The following is a 15,135-nucleotide window of genomic DNA, read 5'->3' as shown; positions in this document are numbered from 1 at the left end:
AAGGGATAGTATGGGGGGGGGGGGGTAAACAATAGACCTATTGTTCTCAAATAACAAAGGATCCGAGTCTGGAAATTCCGAGTGAATAAGGGTATACGAGCGGGATCGAAGATCAAAGGGATTGTATAGGGGGGGGGGGGGGTGGTAAACAATAAAGTCATTGTTCTCAAATAACAAAGGACTCGAGTCTGGAAATTCCGAGTGAATAAGGGTATATGAGCGGGATTGAAGATCAAAGGGATTGTATAGGGGGGGGGGGGTAAACAATAAAGCCATTGTTCTCAAATAACAAAGGATATGTGTAACTTTTCCATGACGTATTTCATGGGATGAGTATATATACGGAACGAGTGGGAAAGGAGTTGTCATACCTTTTTTAGAGAACCAAACGAGTCACACGATGTCCCAACCACGCTTGTCAGTAGCACTGGAAAACGGTCGTTATGCCAAAGTACAAACATGGCAAAACGAACCCAGACTGGATGTGAGAGAATGGGAAAACGGAGAGAAGTCCGTACCCACTAAAAAAGGAATCAGTCTGAAATTACATCAAATTAAAGTCCTGTAGGACAAAATAGAGTTAATCGAGGAAGCCCTGAAACAAAACGAGGAGAAGAAATGGCATTTGGGCTTTAACGTCTTCGTCTCGGTGAGGGAAAATAATTGTTGTGTCGATATTCGACAGTACTGGAAGCCGCTTAATCACCACGACATCGTTCCTACAAAGAAAGGACTGTGTCTGAGACCCGCAGAGTACGAACATCTGAAGTCGAGATGGGAAGACATAATGAAAAGCATACCGGAACTGGAAACCTTCGTGCTAACCGAATGGGAATGTTACGATGTTCCGCCTGTAATCCCGACGATTTCATCAATTGGTGAAAAAAAAAAAAAAAAACAATGTTAATGAACATGATATCTGTATGGCTTTTTTTTTTTCAGTATCATGTCTATTTTTTTTTTTTTTTTTTTTGGTCATTGTCACTGAAATGTTTGTCTAGAAAATAAAAAATGGTGATTTTGAAATCACGTGTTGTTATTTTGTTTTCAATACGTATGCAGACTGGATAAAAAGTACGTTTCTAAAGACGTGTATACAGTCATACACGAACATTCATTCGGATCAGTACAATGAGTGTACGTCAAATATACGGGAATATCTTGTCCCTGAGTGATGTGGATGCCATTTGCCATCAGGTGAATTGCTTGACCGTGTCCTCTCGCAGTCTGTCACTTCAGCTGGCTCACAAGTATCCTTGGGCCGATATATACGAGACGAGGCGCCCCATGGGAAAACGCAACATGGCCACTCCCGAGACGCGAGGTACTCCGGGTACCCTAAGTCTTTTCACGAGACCGAGATGCCCTACCGTGGTCTGCTTTCTGTCTCAATGGGATTTCGGACGATGTCAAAACGTTCGCAAACGTAAAATTCCACCATTTATCGATACGACAGAAAACCGAAGAGAGTGGTTTCAAAGGTGCTTAAACGAATGATAATGATGTAAAATGATATTTGTTTTGACAGCTTCGACAACAACCACGGAGAAGTCTGTGCGTAAGTATACTTTACTAAAAAGCCATTTTCAATGTTCTTTTTTTATGTTGATTTTTCGGGTGCAGACACACCTTCAGATGTTTGTTGTTTTTTTCACAGATACTTCCTCTGATCATGGTGAAATTACCACCTCTCAATACTCGACACATACACACAATATCAACACACAAACGTACAGTACCGATCATATACAGTCACGCGATATCACCACTGACAAACCTACTACTGTTAATACATTTCACCCCGTTACAAAAAACGACAGTACCATGTTCCCTAGTATTATTGACAGCAGTACATCACGTGATACACATATTGTCAGCAGTGCAATACACACACAGTCATCAGGTCCGAATAAAATACATAGTAAAACTACAGATAAATCGGACACCACTACACATTTTTTACAAATTATTACAAAGTCTATTCTTAAGATAAACACCACTACACCACGCATCGATTTAATTAGCACCAATGGAACTGTCGACCATTCATTCAACGGCGGCGTCACACCATTGACACGAGACCCCCACACCCCCGACAACATAAGCGACAGGAGTACTATTTCATCATATCCACGTGAATAGTGAAAAAAGTACTCATACCAATGCATTTTATTTCTTAGGCTTATTGGGTATACCACTATGCATGATTCTTTGTGTATACTTTTATTTTAAACACAAAAGATCAGTTAATAATAGGAATATTGAAGACTGTAAAATGTTTGATGACTGAAAACTTGGTGTACTCGGCGGAATCATTTAGAATGAAGACTTTACAATAAGAAACTTTTTCACTATCGTTAAACTTTCCTTGAGGACATGTGTACCTCATCACAAACTATATCATTGTTGTTGTTTTTTTCCTTTTGTATTTGCATGCAATAAATGTAATATTCATCATAATTATTCGATTACATTACTTATTCATTATTATAGGGGGGGGGGGGGGGGATATCTACGCATGACTTTGTATTTTTAGTCCAGTCATTAATCGTCAATTAACTCTTAGTCCAATAGATTGCATGTTTTTTCTTTGATTTTATTTCATTTGTCTTGACCATCTATATTTTATTTCCATTATAAATGCTGTTTGTGCATGAAATGATGTTGCTGTAGTTCATGTAAGTAAATTTGTGTTCTATACACTGAAAATAAAAATCTGTGATATTAAATGGGGGAAAAAATGTCATTGACAAATAATTTGATATATCAATCATACTTGCGGGATCAGTAAATACATGCCAATCATATTGAACATACTTTTTTAATGAGATAAAGTAAGACTTCATTCATAATTTATTTAATTTTTTTATTTTATTTTATTTATTTATTTATTTTTAGTCACGGAAGCTTATGGCATGGGAGTGTCGGCCCTGACCCTCCTGGTACTGGGTGCGCACTCCGGTGGTTAATTCGCCGGTATGATGTGGAGTGTCGCGCCCCAGTACGTAGGGCCAGGCCATCGCGCCAGAGAGAAATGAATCCCTCCCCACCAGGAGATGTAGAGGTAAATATTTTTTATTATCATTATAGTAAAATATTAAAGTGACTCTCACACTTTAATCTGTGACTTATATGTCTTAAAATATATATTCTTCAGATGGGAGGCATTGAAGATACTGACATAAACATGGTCAACCCCTCCACAATCCCACCGCGGTCTCCCATTCAGACCCGTTCTAAGACTGGACAGAAGTAGTGAGTATCATATCATTAATATATTTACTAAGTGAACACGTAATTTTTGATTTTTTTTCTTTCGTGTATTTCGTATCAAATTTGAATGTTGATGATTGTAAAGTAATAGGAAAATTAATTATTATGGAATCTCTTCGTTGATTAGATGCAAAGAAGAAAAACTTGTCACTCCATAGTAATATTATATTTTGAAAATAAAAACTTTTTCTTTTCAGATCCAGATCATGAGTGTATATGTTACGCGACTTTTTATATTAACCTGAATACAAAATTGATGAAAAAATGTACTTGTTTTTTATTTCTTATGTTCATCGGAATGAGAATACTCTCTGATAGATACAGGAATATCCATCGATGCATTAAAGTACAATAAGTGTCAAGTTCCTTCACTCGGAGTCACTTGGATTATCTGATACGATCCCCTCCATCGATGATCTAACGAGAAATAGAATTATTTTCTCGGTGTCACTGTACGCATTCCTTTTACGGGATTGAAAGCTTTTGTCATCCCGTGAACAATGGCATGCACTTTATCGTAACTCCGTTCATCGTTTTACCAATCTTTACCAATGCATATACGCCACTTTGGTTTAACGTTACCGGAATTTTACAAAGACCGTGTCAGGTTTTTTCGTATCCCTTATTCACTCGGAATTTCCAGACTCGAGTCCTTTGTTATTTGAGAACAATGGCTTTATTGTTTACCCCCCCCCCCCCCCCTTATACAATCCCTTTGATCTTCGATCCCGCTCGTATACTCTTATTCACTCGGAATTTCCAGACTCGGATCCTTTGTTATTTGAGAACAATAGATATATTGTTTACCCCCCCCCTATACTATCCCTTTGATCCCACTCCCTGTCTATTGTTCTCGAGAACAATAGACATGGGTTTTCCCCAGCTATTTTTAGCCTATGACATCATCCATCTATTGTCCTTAAGTAGGTCAAGGTTGTAATATGACCCCTTCTATTGTTCTCGAGAATAATAGGTCTATTGTTTACCCACCCCATACAGCCTACTATATTACTGTAGGCCCCAACCCCCCCCATCCCTGGGCAAAAGTTTATTAAATGAAAATTTTCTGTATAACTGAGCATAACACATCAATAAGGAAATCAATTTTTGTATAGGACGACAATAATGCAATTATGCGCCAATCAGAGCATATTAAAGTTTTTCAACGCAACAATTTTATGGTATACCTTTCTTTATAGCAAATAACAATTTTAGAACAGAAATTTCTTACACAAGAATTAAGGGGAGGATGTTATCAAACAACATAAACAACATTTATTATCAAGATGAGGATCTCGTTTGGGATCCCAGAGGTGTAAGTAGGGGGCACATACATACTCTTGTTCCCTTCCCCTACTTTTGAAAGTGTTAAGGGGACACGAGCAGGCGCCGCGCGTAGCATAGTTTTTGAAAAGGGGAAGCGGGGGCCAGCCAAAAAAGAGTGGTGGTTGGGGGGGGGGGGGGGGGCAGCCGGACCAAAAAGAGTTTAACATGCAAAAAAAAAAAAAAAAAAAGAATAAGAAAGGGAAGATCTAAAAAAAAAAAAAAAAAAAAAAAAAAAATGGGGAGGGGACCAGGCCCTTCCTGCCCTCCCCCTCTCTCTGTTGCTACGTCCCTAACGAGTATCCGCTGTCAGCCCTTCCTACAAGCCTATAGATCTCTGTATATATATGTATACCTACATGTATCTACATAGCTCTCTATAAAGACACGATCAAAATGTTCCTGAAATTCAGCATATATATATATATATATATATATATATATATATATATATAATATATATAGATAGATAGATAGATATAGATATCATTTAGTCCTATCGAAAAACTTTTTTGTCCGAACAAAGAAGTTTTTTGTTCGGACCAAAAAAAAAAAAAAATCGTTCGAGCAAAAACAATTTTTTGTTCGAACAAAAAACTTTTTCGTTCGGACGAATTGCTATATGCAAGGTGAAGATAACGAACAGTGATCAATCTCATAACTCCTATAAGCAATACAAAATAGATAGTTGGGCAAACACGGACCCCTGGACACACCAGAGGTGGGATCAGGTGCCTAGGAGGAGTAAGCATCCCCTGATAACTTTGTTATCCGGGTGTTTGGTCAATGCGCCGAACAAAAGCGGAGAGTAATCGTGGTGATGGTAGTAGCATAGAATTGTCACGGATTTTTTAATTGAAAGAGGATACAGCCAAGAATATATATATGAAAGAGGTTATGGTGTGGAAGCCGCCTTAAGGTTCCCATTATATTCAGAGCAAAACCCTAGTGGTGGCCCAGGAAGCGAAGCCCCCGGAAGATCTTAAGTTCTAATGCGTATAGAAAGAAGTCTAGCCATATAATAAAAATAAACATTGGAAATTTTCGGTTATACAATCTGTTCCGTTAGGTTTCGTTTCGCACTTTACAGGTACCTGATTTAGGTCAAACCCGATCAAAGTTTTCCCACTATGCGATGTTTCGCTCTGGCATACGGCACTTAATCCTGTTTTCTACTGCCTATTACATAGCGATCTCTAATATGTGACCACAAATTATCGGAGTGTCGGACTATCAGACCGTCAGACTATCGGAATACTGGGCGGTCACCAGATTGACTGCGTGAATCCTTAATATCGTTTCATATGTGAGGTCCGTAAGCTATAATAAAATCTTACTTGATTAGTAAAATGTCGTAAAATCAGATAAACTACCTTGAAATAGCGAAAATGAAGGTAAAGTGGCGGACACACTTCAAAGCCAACTTGCGGATCTAGGCCGGTTTTCTTTTTAATGACTACTCAAGATAATTCAATATGAAGTAAATCCGTTGTTTATCGATCCTTGATTCTGATCTTCCAAAAGAAATAAGTGTAATTGCTAAATTAATAAAATATGCCGCTTCGTTTTTTTAATCCTTGATTATTGATTGATTGATGTTTTTCCGCCACACTCAATAATTTTTCAGTTATCTGGTGGCGCCCAGTTTTTATAGGCGAAAGAGAGAACCCCAGATGCAATGTACCTGGGAAGAGACCACCGACCTTCCGAAAGTAAACTGGGAAACTTTCTCACTTATCGGCGCGAGCGGGATTCGAACACACGCCGACAGAGGTGAGAGGCCGTGTGATTTTGAGCGTGGTGCTCTAACAACTCGGCCACAGAGGCCCCTCAATCCTTTATTAGTCTTGAAACAGCCTTATGGAAATTTCCAGAACGAGGCAACATCATAGACGCTTATGTCTACAACCAATCGCACATCCACAGGCTTTTCCGAGAAGTTGCAATTGGTTTATCATGAACAACATAAAATTGTGCAGGTGTTCAGTGTTAGGTATAATTATAATAGTTTTCATGAGGCCTATATTTATCATTTTAAGAAGATTTATAATTATATTACTTACATACATCTCATTCAACGAAGGACCCCCCTCCCGAAACCAACGATAAATTTCAAAATACGATATTCATGCAAGGTGAAGATAACGAACAGTGACCAATCTCATAACTCCTACAAGCAATACAAAATAGATAGTTGGGCAAACACGGACCCCTGGACACACCAGAGGTGGGATCAGGTCAGGGTTCAACATTTACGTTTGTCCGCTTGTCCGGTACCAGTGGAAAAACATTTCGGACAAGTGAATATTGATGGGCACTTGTCCGATTGGACAAGTGCTTTTTTTATGTAAAGAAGTCTCCAAACAATTTTGTGAAAAGTTTATCGGTAGTTAAGAGTCGGAAGTACATGTATAATGCATGGAAAATGAACTTCGATTGCTATGTAAACTAGCTGAGTCAAACTCAATCGGGATTGGTGTTCACTTATTGCGTACTACTTTCAATCACCCATTGCAATCTCTTACCAGAGAGCGTTACGCTACGCTCCACAACGTAGCGCGTCCTTTGGTGAGAGAATGCATCAATGGATCTTACGAAGTCATTGATTCAAGATGGGAAGTCTAGATAAAATTTTGTTTTATGTGTTTGTTGTTTTTATCAAGATAATAAGATAAAAAAAAAAAACAATCAATCAAACAGGTATAAAAATAGACTATATATTAAGTAAATTAAATACAGTTTTCAAGTTGACGATATTATATCCTTTTTAAAAAAATTTCCGGACAAGTGAAGTTGAAGTTCGGACAAGTAAATATCTTTGTCTCTTGTCCGAATGGACAAGTAGGAAAAAAAGTTAATGTTGAGCCCTGCAGGTGCCTAGGAGGAGTAAGCATTCCCTGTTGACCGGTCACACCCGCCGTGAGCCCCATATCCTGATCAGGTAAACGGAGTTATCCGCAGTCAAATCAGTGTGCCAAGAACGGCTTAACAATCGGTATGAAACACGTCAGACAGCATTTGACCCAATAACAGGTTGTATTGACGAACTAGATCGTTATAACGACCATAGAATTTGCGAAATGCTGACTTCAATCGAGACTGTTGAAATCCCTGTACCATCAACTTGTTTGTCAGTAGCTTACCTCGATTTAAAAACTGACTATACGCAGAACAAGCTCTTGCATATCGAATCAGTTGAGATATATAAACACCATATGCAGGTGATAATGGAATATTGCTACATAAATGTAGTTGACGATGGAGAAGCTGAAATCATCCCGTTTGTCATACAGTTGAGTTGTCTAGTATTTTCGATGTCCTTTATTTTTTCCGTGATTATATAAGTCAATGTTACGACTTTTTGAAATAATTTAGTTACTGATATCTGTAGAAACACATGGATGAAAGGCGAAGATAACGAACAGTGATCAATCTCACAACTCCTATAAGCAACACAATACAGAGAGTAGGGCAACACAATACAGAGAGTAGGGCAACACGGACCCCTGGGGTGGTATCAGGTGCATAGGAGGAGTAAGCATCCCCTGTCGACCGGTCACACCCGCCGAGATCAGGTAAATGGAGTTATCCGTAGTCAAAATCAGTGAGCCAAGAACAGCCTAACAATCGGCATGAAACACGTTAGACAGCAATCCAATGATAGGTTATAAAGGCAATCTAGATCGTTATAACGACCATAGAATTTGCAAAATGCTGCTTTTCATAATATATCCTACATTTTTAACTTTAAATGTCTTTGTGACATCATATTTTACACACACCAGTGGCGGATTTGGGGGGGGGGGGGGGTTAGCCGGCGAACGTACCCTAAAATTTTCAAATTTAAGGTAAATCGTGGTATCTTGTTAAGAAAAATGTACAAAACGATAAAAGAAGCAATAATTTCTTCCACTCCCTTAGAAATAAATGATAAAATCTGTTGATTTCTTGAATTACTTTCTTGGGAGAACTTTTTCTTTCCAAAAACAATTAAAATATTAATTTCACTATATAAAAAATGATAGAAAGTAGTATATGTACAAATGACTAAATAGGAGACATCTTTCAAGTCCTATAAAATCTGTAAAATCCAGGACACACTGGGAGCCTCATGGGGGCCCCAGATCCCCTGCCTCATAAAATGGCGCCCCCCGTTACCGCAATTCCTGGATCCGCCCCTGCACACCGTATGTCAAATGTTACATTTTTGTTCTTGTGGAAAAGTCATTAAGCTTCATTGTGACATGAACGATGATGTCACAATTTGAATGCCTTTCAAAATGGATTTAACCGATCAACAGAAGGCTGAAATTGTAAAACTCCTATTACCAATATAATTCACTAAAAATCATTCAGAAGTTAATGAGGGAAAATATGCCCAAGAAGCTCTCTAGAATGCTCATCTGGAGGTTAGTAACAAAGTTTGAGAGGACAGTGACAGTATGTGAGAAAAGCCATGGCAACCCGGAAAGACCAAGGACTTCAAGAACTGATGACTTTATCAATGAAGTGAAGACTTTAGTTACAGAAACTCCTCAGAAAAGAGTCAGACAGATGTTTATGGAAATTAATGCCGAAAACACCAGCATTTCCAGAACTTTGAAATATAACATGAAGTTGACACCTCACAAGCTTTCAGTAATGCATCACCTCAAGGAATCAGATATCCAATACCGACTTGAATGCGCAAGGTGGTTGCTTCAGCAAGGAAATGGCGTTTTCCAGAAAAATTGGTTTTCGGATGAGGCATATTTTTACTTAGACTGTGAAGTGAATAAGCGAAATGTGCGATACTGGTCAACAGAAAAACCAGAATAACCTCTTCATTCACAAAAAGTGACGGTATGGCCTACATTGAGTAGTTAGGGACAAACTCCCCGTCGAGGCCTCATTACGTCACCTACGAATAGACCTCTCCCATGTGACTCAGTACAATAAACACATTTGTATATTGTGAGTCCACGATTATCACAAAGGCAAATAACACTAAAGAACTAGTTCGTAGTTAAAAGTTTAAATTGACATTAAGAGCATTAATATAAAAGTATGGATTTTATTTTAAACATAAAATGATCAAAAGATCATTAAAAAGTAGGGAGACTCTGTTCAAATTATTGTGTAAAGTAATGAACTTGATGTTTACGTTCTTGTTTTGAAAGTTGTTTACGTTTGACGTTATCTTTTTCGTCATTCTACAATGACGTCACACAGTATACGCAGCCTCAATCGGAATTCCTCGAATGTCTCGCTTACTCGACATAGATAAGTGAGAAAGTTTCCAAGTTTACTTTTGGAAGGTCGGTGGTCTCTTCAATCAATCAATACACCATGATTTGTAGAAGTATCATATGGTGTTTATATATCTCAACTGACTCGATATGCAAGAGCTTGTTCTGCGTATAGTCAGTTTTTAAATCGAGGTAAGCTACTGACAAACAAGTTGATGGTACAGGGGTTTCAACAGTCTCGATTGAAGTCAGCATTTCGCAAGTTCGATGGTCGTTATATAACGATCTAGTTCGTCAATACAACCTGTTATTGGGTCAAATGCTGTCTGACGTGTTTCGTGCCGATTGTTAAGCCGTTCTTGGCACACTGACTTTGACTGCGGATACCTCCGTTTACCTGATCGGGATATAGGGCTCACGGCAGGTGTGACCGGTCGACAGGGAATGCTTGCTCCTCCTGGACGCCTGATCTCACCTCTGGTGTGTCCAGAGGTCCGTGTTTGCTCAAATGTCTATTTTGTATTGCTTATAGGAGTTATGAGATTGATCACTGTTCGTTATCTTCACCTTGCATCAACAATCATCAGGGTGTGACACACTTTCTTTGCATCGAAAATGTACACTCTATGTAATATTTTCACTTGGCACAAGATGTATGTGTGCCAAGTTAAATGGTCCTTGAGCCAAAAATTCGGTCTGTATCCTGCTACTATGACCTTGACCTTTGGAAACTATAGGCATCCTCCACTTGGCATATAGTGTATAAGGTTTACGGTCCTATCCCCAAGAGTTCGGTTTGTATACTGCCTACAAGGTTTTCCTACTAAGTGATAATTTGACCTTGAAAAAGTAAAAGGCATTTTTCATCATGGTGCAGTGATACTGCGACCTTGACCTTTGAGCTATAACATTGAAAAGCAAGCCGTATTTTCCTCTCATCATGGTGATCGAATGTACCATATCCTGCATACAAGGTTTTCTCTTTCTTTCATCATGGTGATCAAATGAACCAAATTGTAAATTCCTGGAGCTTACAGTTCGGTCTGTATCCTTCCCACAAGCTCCGGACAGACAGACGGACGACGCCATACCACAATACGTCCCGTCTTCGGCGGGCTTGTAAAAACAGAACAAGCTCTTGGGTATCAAATCAGTTGAGAGATGTAAACACCATGTGCAGGTGGCAGCGAGCCACTCCGCGCTGGCTCGTACTGCGAGCTCTAATGACTAGAGCGCGGGAAATAATCCGAGCTAAATCTCAACCTCTAACAAGAATTTTTTTTTGACGCCAATCCCAGAAGTCCCTCGTACAAAATGGCGGATGATTCGATTCGTAAAATAATAATAATAAAAAATCTTTGAAGTATTACAAACCTTTCTTATTTGAAAGGAAAGGATGAAAATCATATTCGTCCCCCTTTCTTTTTAAAATATTGTCTAAAGAAATGTAAACAGTCACATCACAACTACCAGGCTACGTCACAACACGCTCGTTGCATTTCCCGCTAAACTGGTTCCTACATGTACATTGGCGAGAAGAGCAAGACAGTAATCCTACGTATTGACAGTGAACCAGATCAGTTTTCCTTGTTTTCAATATAAACTTTTTGAAAATGTATTCAGATATGCTGCGCTCGCCCCAACGGTGACACCGTAATCATATTAATGGAATATTGCTACATAAATATGGGAAGTTGACGATGGAGAAGTTGAAATCATCCCGTTTGTCATGCAGTTGAGTTGTTAAACACCCCCAAAAAATTATATTGGTTGAACATTCAAAGTGTTCAACAATCCAATTATGCAGCAAATAACACCTATCAATATAACTAATATAATACCCAAAATCTGAAGAAAAATCCAACCAAATAAGCAGGGGAATATAGCTCGAGAGTATACCTACAATGAGCGTTTTGTAAAAACCGACGAGAACGATGATTGCAGAACATAATCTTGTAACGAAACCACACGTGACGTTTGTTTTAAAACAATGCATCGTTTCGTGACTGACAAGAAGTGTAAAAATGTAATAATTACGCAAATGTGCCATTGAAATGTAATTTTGATGGTGAATTTTCTATAAGATTGGCATTATAAATTATTTACAAATGCCACACGTGCTCAGGAGATTATGAGCAGGGTTATACTGACAATGATTCATGAATCTACATTTTCTGCTGATTTGACGGTTTTATTGCTTTAGATTCACTCTGATTTTACGAAGTTGTATATCACAAATATGTTAAATATTAAAAAACTTGTTCTTTTATTTTATTTTTTAAATTTACTTGCTGTCAGTTACAGCTTGTATTGCTTTAAAGTTATAACATTTTACCTAAATTAGGTTTTATGGGATTGATCACATTCGTTATCTTCGCATTACACTAACTGACAATGTCAAAGAAATCAGGCCACTGTTTACAATATATCATTGTTTGTCATTCATATTGGGCCTATAGTGTGTAATCTTTTCGATTATGGAGACGTCACCACTGCCGATGAAGGGCTGCATAATTCAGAGTTATGCTCGACGTTTAAGGCCTTTGAGCAGGGAGGGATTCTTGCTGTGACACGGGACCTTGGTTTTATCTCGAAAAGCTTTCTTCAGAAATTGATATAAATTATCACAAACATTCCTTTAGACAAGGACATTTGGACCAAGGTTAATTTGCAAAGGTCAAGGTTACTGAGAACAAATTAACTTCCTTATTTCAACAGTTTTTGGTATAAAAGTTTCCATTATAGCCTATCTCCTAACCCTTTCATCTTCTCGTGTGGATCCTGGTTAGAATAGGTGCTTGTCGTAAGAGGCGACTAAATGGGGCGGTTCTTCGGATGAGACCGCTAAAACCGCGGCTCCTTGTCACAGCAGGTGTGGCACGATAAAGATCCCTCCCTGCTTAAAGGCCTATATGTTACAGGCCTTAACCGGCAGTGATGATGTCTGCACATGAGTGAAACATTCACGAGTGGGACGTTAAACAATTATCAAATCAATCATAAACTTTTCATCAGAAATTGATATAATAAATCACAAATGTTCCTCGAGACAAGGACTTTTGAAACAAGGTAATTTTCGATAAAGAACCCTCCCTGCTGAAAGGCCAGAAGCGTTGATTGATTAATATAATTGTATATTGTATAAAGTCCTTCTCGATGGGCTGCAAAATTCAGAGTTATGCTCGTCGATTAAAGCCTTTGAGCAGGAAGGGATCTTTATCGTGCCACACCTGCTGTGACACAAGACCTCGGTTTTTGCGATCTCATCATAAGGACCGCCCCGTTTAGTCGTCTCTTATGACAAGCCAAGAAGCGTCGAGCATGGGTTTTAATTTTGTAGCCCATTACCGGTAATAGCGACGTCTCCATATCATTGAACGTCCATCTCGAGAATATTTCACTAATGACTATGGAGACGTCACCATTGCCGGAGAAGGGCTGCAAAATTCAGTGGTATGCTTGGCGTTTAAGGCCTTTGAGCAGGGAGGGATTTTTATCGTGCCACACATGCTGTGACACGGGGCCTTGGTTTTCGCGGTCTCATCCGAAGGACCGCTTCAGGTTTTCCCGGTCTCATCCAAACGACCGCCACATTTAGTCGCCTTTTACGACTAGCAAGAGATCCTGAAAACCTATTCTAACCCGGATCCCCACAGGACCCATATGATTGAAAAAATTCTTGAGAAGGACATACACCGCCGCGGTGGCGGAGAGGTTAGAGCGTTCGCCTCGCATGCGGAAGGCCGGGGTTCGAATCTCGGCCGCGACAGACCTTAAGTCGTTAAAACAAGTAGTATCAGTTCCATCGCCAAACGCTCGGCATCAGGTGTGTATGTCACGGGGTCCTCGGAGATGACCTTAAAAACGAATGACCCGTGTAACAGTAGGTGTGGCACGCTAAAGAACCCTCACTGCTCAATGGCCATAAGCGCCGAGCATAGGCCTAAAGTTGAAGCCCTTCACCGGTCTTGGTGACGTCTCCATATGAGTGGAAATTTCTCGAACGAGACGTTAAGCAAGATACAATCAATCGAGAAGGAATTTGAACAATATAGAATCAAATAGAATGAAACATTCCATGTGAATGAAATAAATGACTTCAAATCCCATAACGTGTTGAATTATATATTTTTTTACAAAATATGTATATGCAAGAGAGATGTTGTCTACGTTTTGTTAATGACTCTCGTATTTTTCAGAAACTTGGGCAATGTTTTCTATATTGAAAATAGGATGGCAAACTTCAAACCAATTTGAGGATACAAACGCCAGACCTCATTCTCCTGCTCCAAAGAACTCTCAGACCAAAGCATCTTATATCAACAGATATAAGCTCTTGCATAAACACAGAAATTCCGACGACCATCAGGCGTTTCTCAAATCATTTTTATGGAATTCTGGTGCCGAGATACCCATGTCATGAACACTGAACCTTGAAAGGGAATGTAATAATTGCGCGGTCACCCATTGGATACTTACAAGGGCGATGTTCAATTCTTTACATTGCAAAATACAATTTATGAATAGTTTATTAGTCAGATATAACAGTATGAGTCCAAGGGCTCACTGACCTTGGGTATCTGAAATCACATTCGTGATTGTTTTATAGCATTTAAAACATTTGCACATTAGTATTTGTCTCACATTAGCAAATATATTTGACACCTTCCTTGGATAACTCCGCGTAACATTTCTCGAAAACATTTCCCCCGGCGTAATTTTTAAGTGAATTATAAAGAAATCATATATTTATTTCAATAAAATTCAAAACTTTCACCTGGTTAAACGTCATCATTGATGTTTTATTGTTTTAAAATATTTCAAACTCAGGTGGTTCCTTAATTCCACTGCACATTAATGGAAAGCAAATGTAAAGCTTGCGACATACCGTTAAAATGTTATTTGAAAGACGGCGCTAAAATTATCTTTTTCATCATCCTTAATATGTATCAAAGTAGTACTCACCAAGCAAAACAAATAGCTGTCCACAAAGGTAGCATATACTTGTAACACCCACAAGGAAATTCATGCTCTCAGTACACAGATGATTCCTATGAGATTCTATTCTAATCTGCTGTTTGGTATCGATATGATCTCAGATCCATTCTTTCTTTCCGTTATATACGTCTCGTGTTTTAGAAGACAAGTGAAGGTGTGAGGTAGTTTTACGAGATACTGAATAAACCAGATACATTACAGAACTCCGTATCCGTGCAGTACAAATTATGTCCTAACACCCCACCGTTTGATCAGATCAAAAATATTGTGTTTATTTGCTGATGGGTATGATTTTACAATGAAAACTAGGGTG

General features: G+C 38.8%; 2 protein-coding genes across 4 annotated transcripts in view; one reads left to right on the top strand and one right to left on the bottom strand.

Annotated features, from left to right (window-relative positions):
- Window positions 1-14,873, bottom strand: part of LOC125659808 (serine-rich adhesin for platelets-like) — a 50,774-nt gene extending 35,901 nt beyond the window's left edge. Inside the window, exon 1 of the mRNA XM_056148773.1 lies at window positions 14,790-14,873. Coding sequence (XP_056004748.1) covers window positions 14,790-14,853 — 64 coding nt within the window. The 5' untranslated portion in view covers window positions 14,854-14,873. The remainder of the gene's footprint in view (window positions 1-14,789) is intronic.
- Window positions 221-3,965, top strand: LOC130050083 (uncharacterized). 3 transcript variants are annotated; one of them, XR_008798467.1, is made up of 4 exons: window positions 221-1,558; window positions 1,658-3,064; window positions 3,158-3,255; window positions 3,471-3,965. XR_008798467.1 is itself a non-coding variant. In XM_056148788.1 (4 exons), coding segments are annotated over exons 1-4 (615 nt in total). In that variant the 5' UTR covers window positions 221-1,131; the 3' UTR covers window positions 3,472-3,965. The 3 variants fall into 3 exon arrangements, 2 of the variants coding, with proteins under 2 accessions (XP_056004763.1, XP_056004764.1); XM_056148788.1 differs by having other exon boundaries at window positions 221-1,481; window positions 2,899-3,064; XM_056148789.1 differs by having other exon boundaries at window positions 221-1,481; window positions 2,899-3,064; window positions 3,158-3,965.
- Window positions 14,874-15,135: the final 262 nt, after the last annotated feature.

This window comes from Ostrea edulis, chromosome 9, assembly GCF_947568905.1.
Source record: "Ostrea edulis chromosome 9, xbOstEdul1.1, whole genome shotgun sequence".
NCBI classification, from domain to species: domain Eukaryota; kingdom Metazoa; phylum Mollusca; class Bivalvia; order Ostreida; family Ostreidae; genus Ostrea; species Ostrea edulis.
This window is presented reverse-complemented; position numbering and strand designations above follow the sequence as displayed.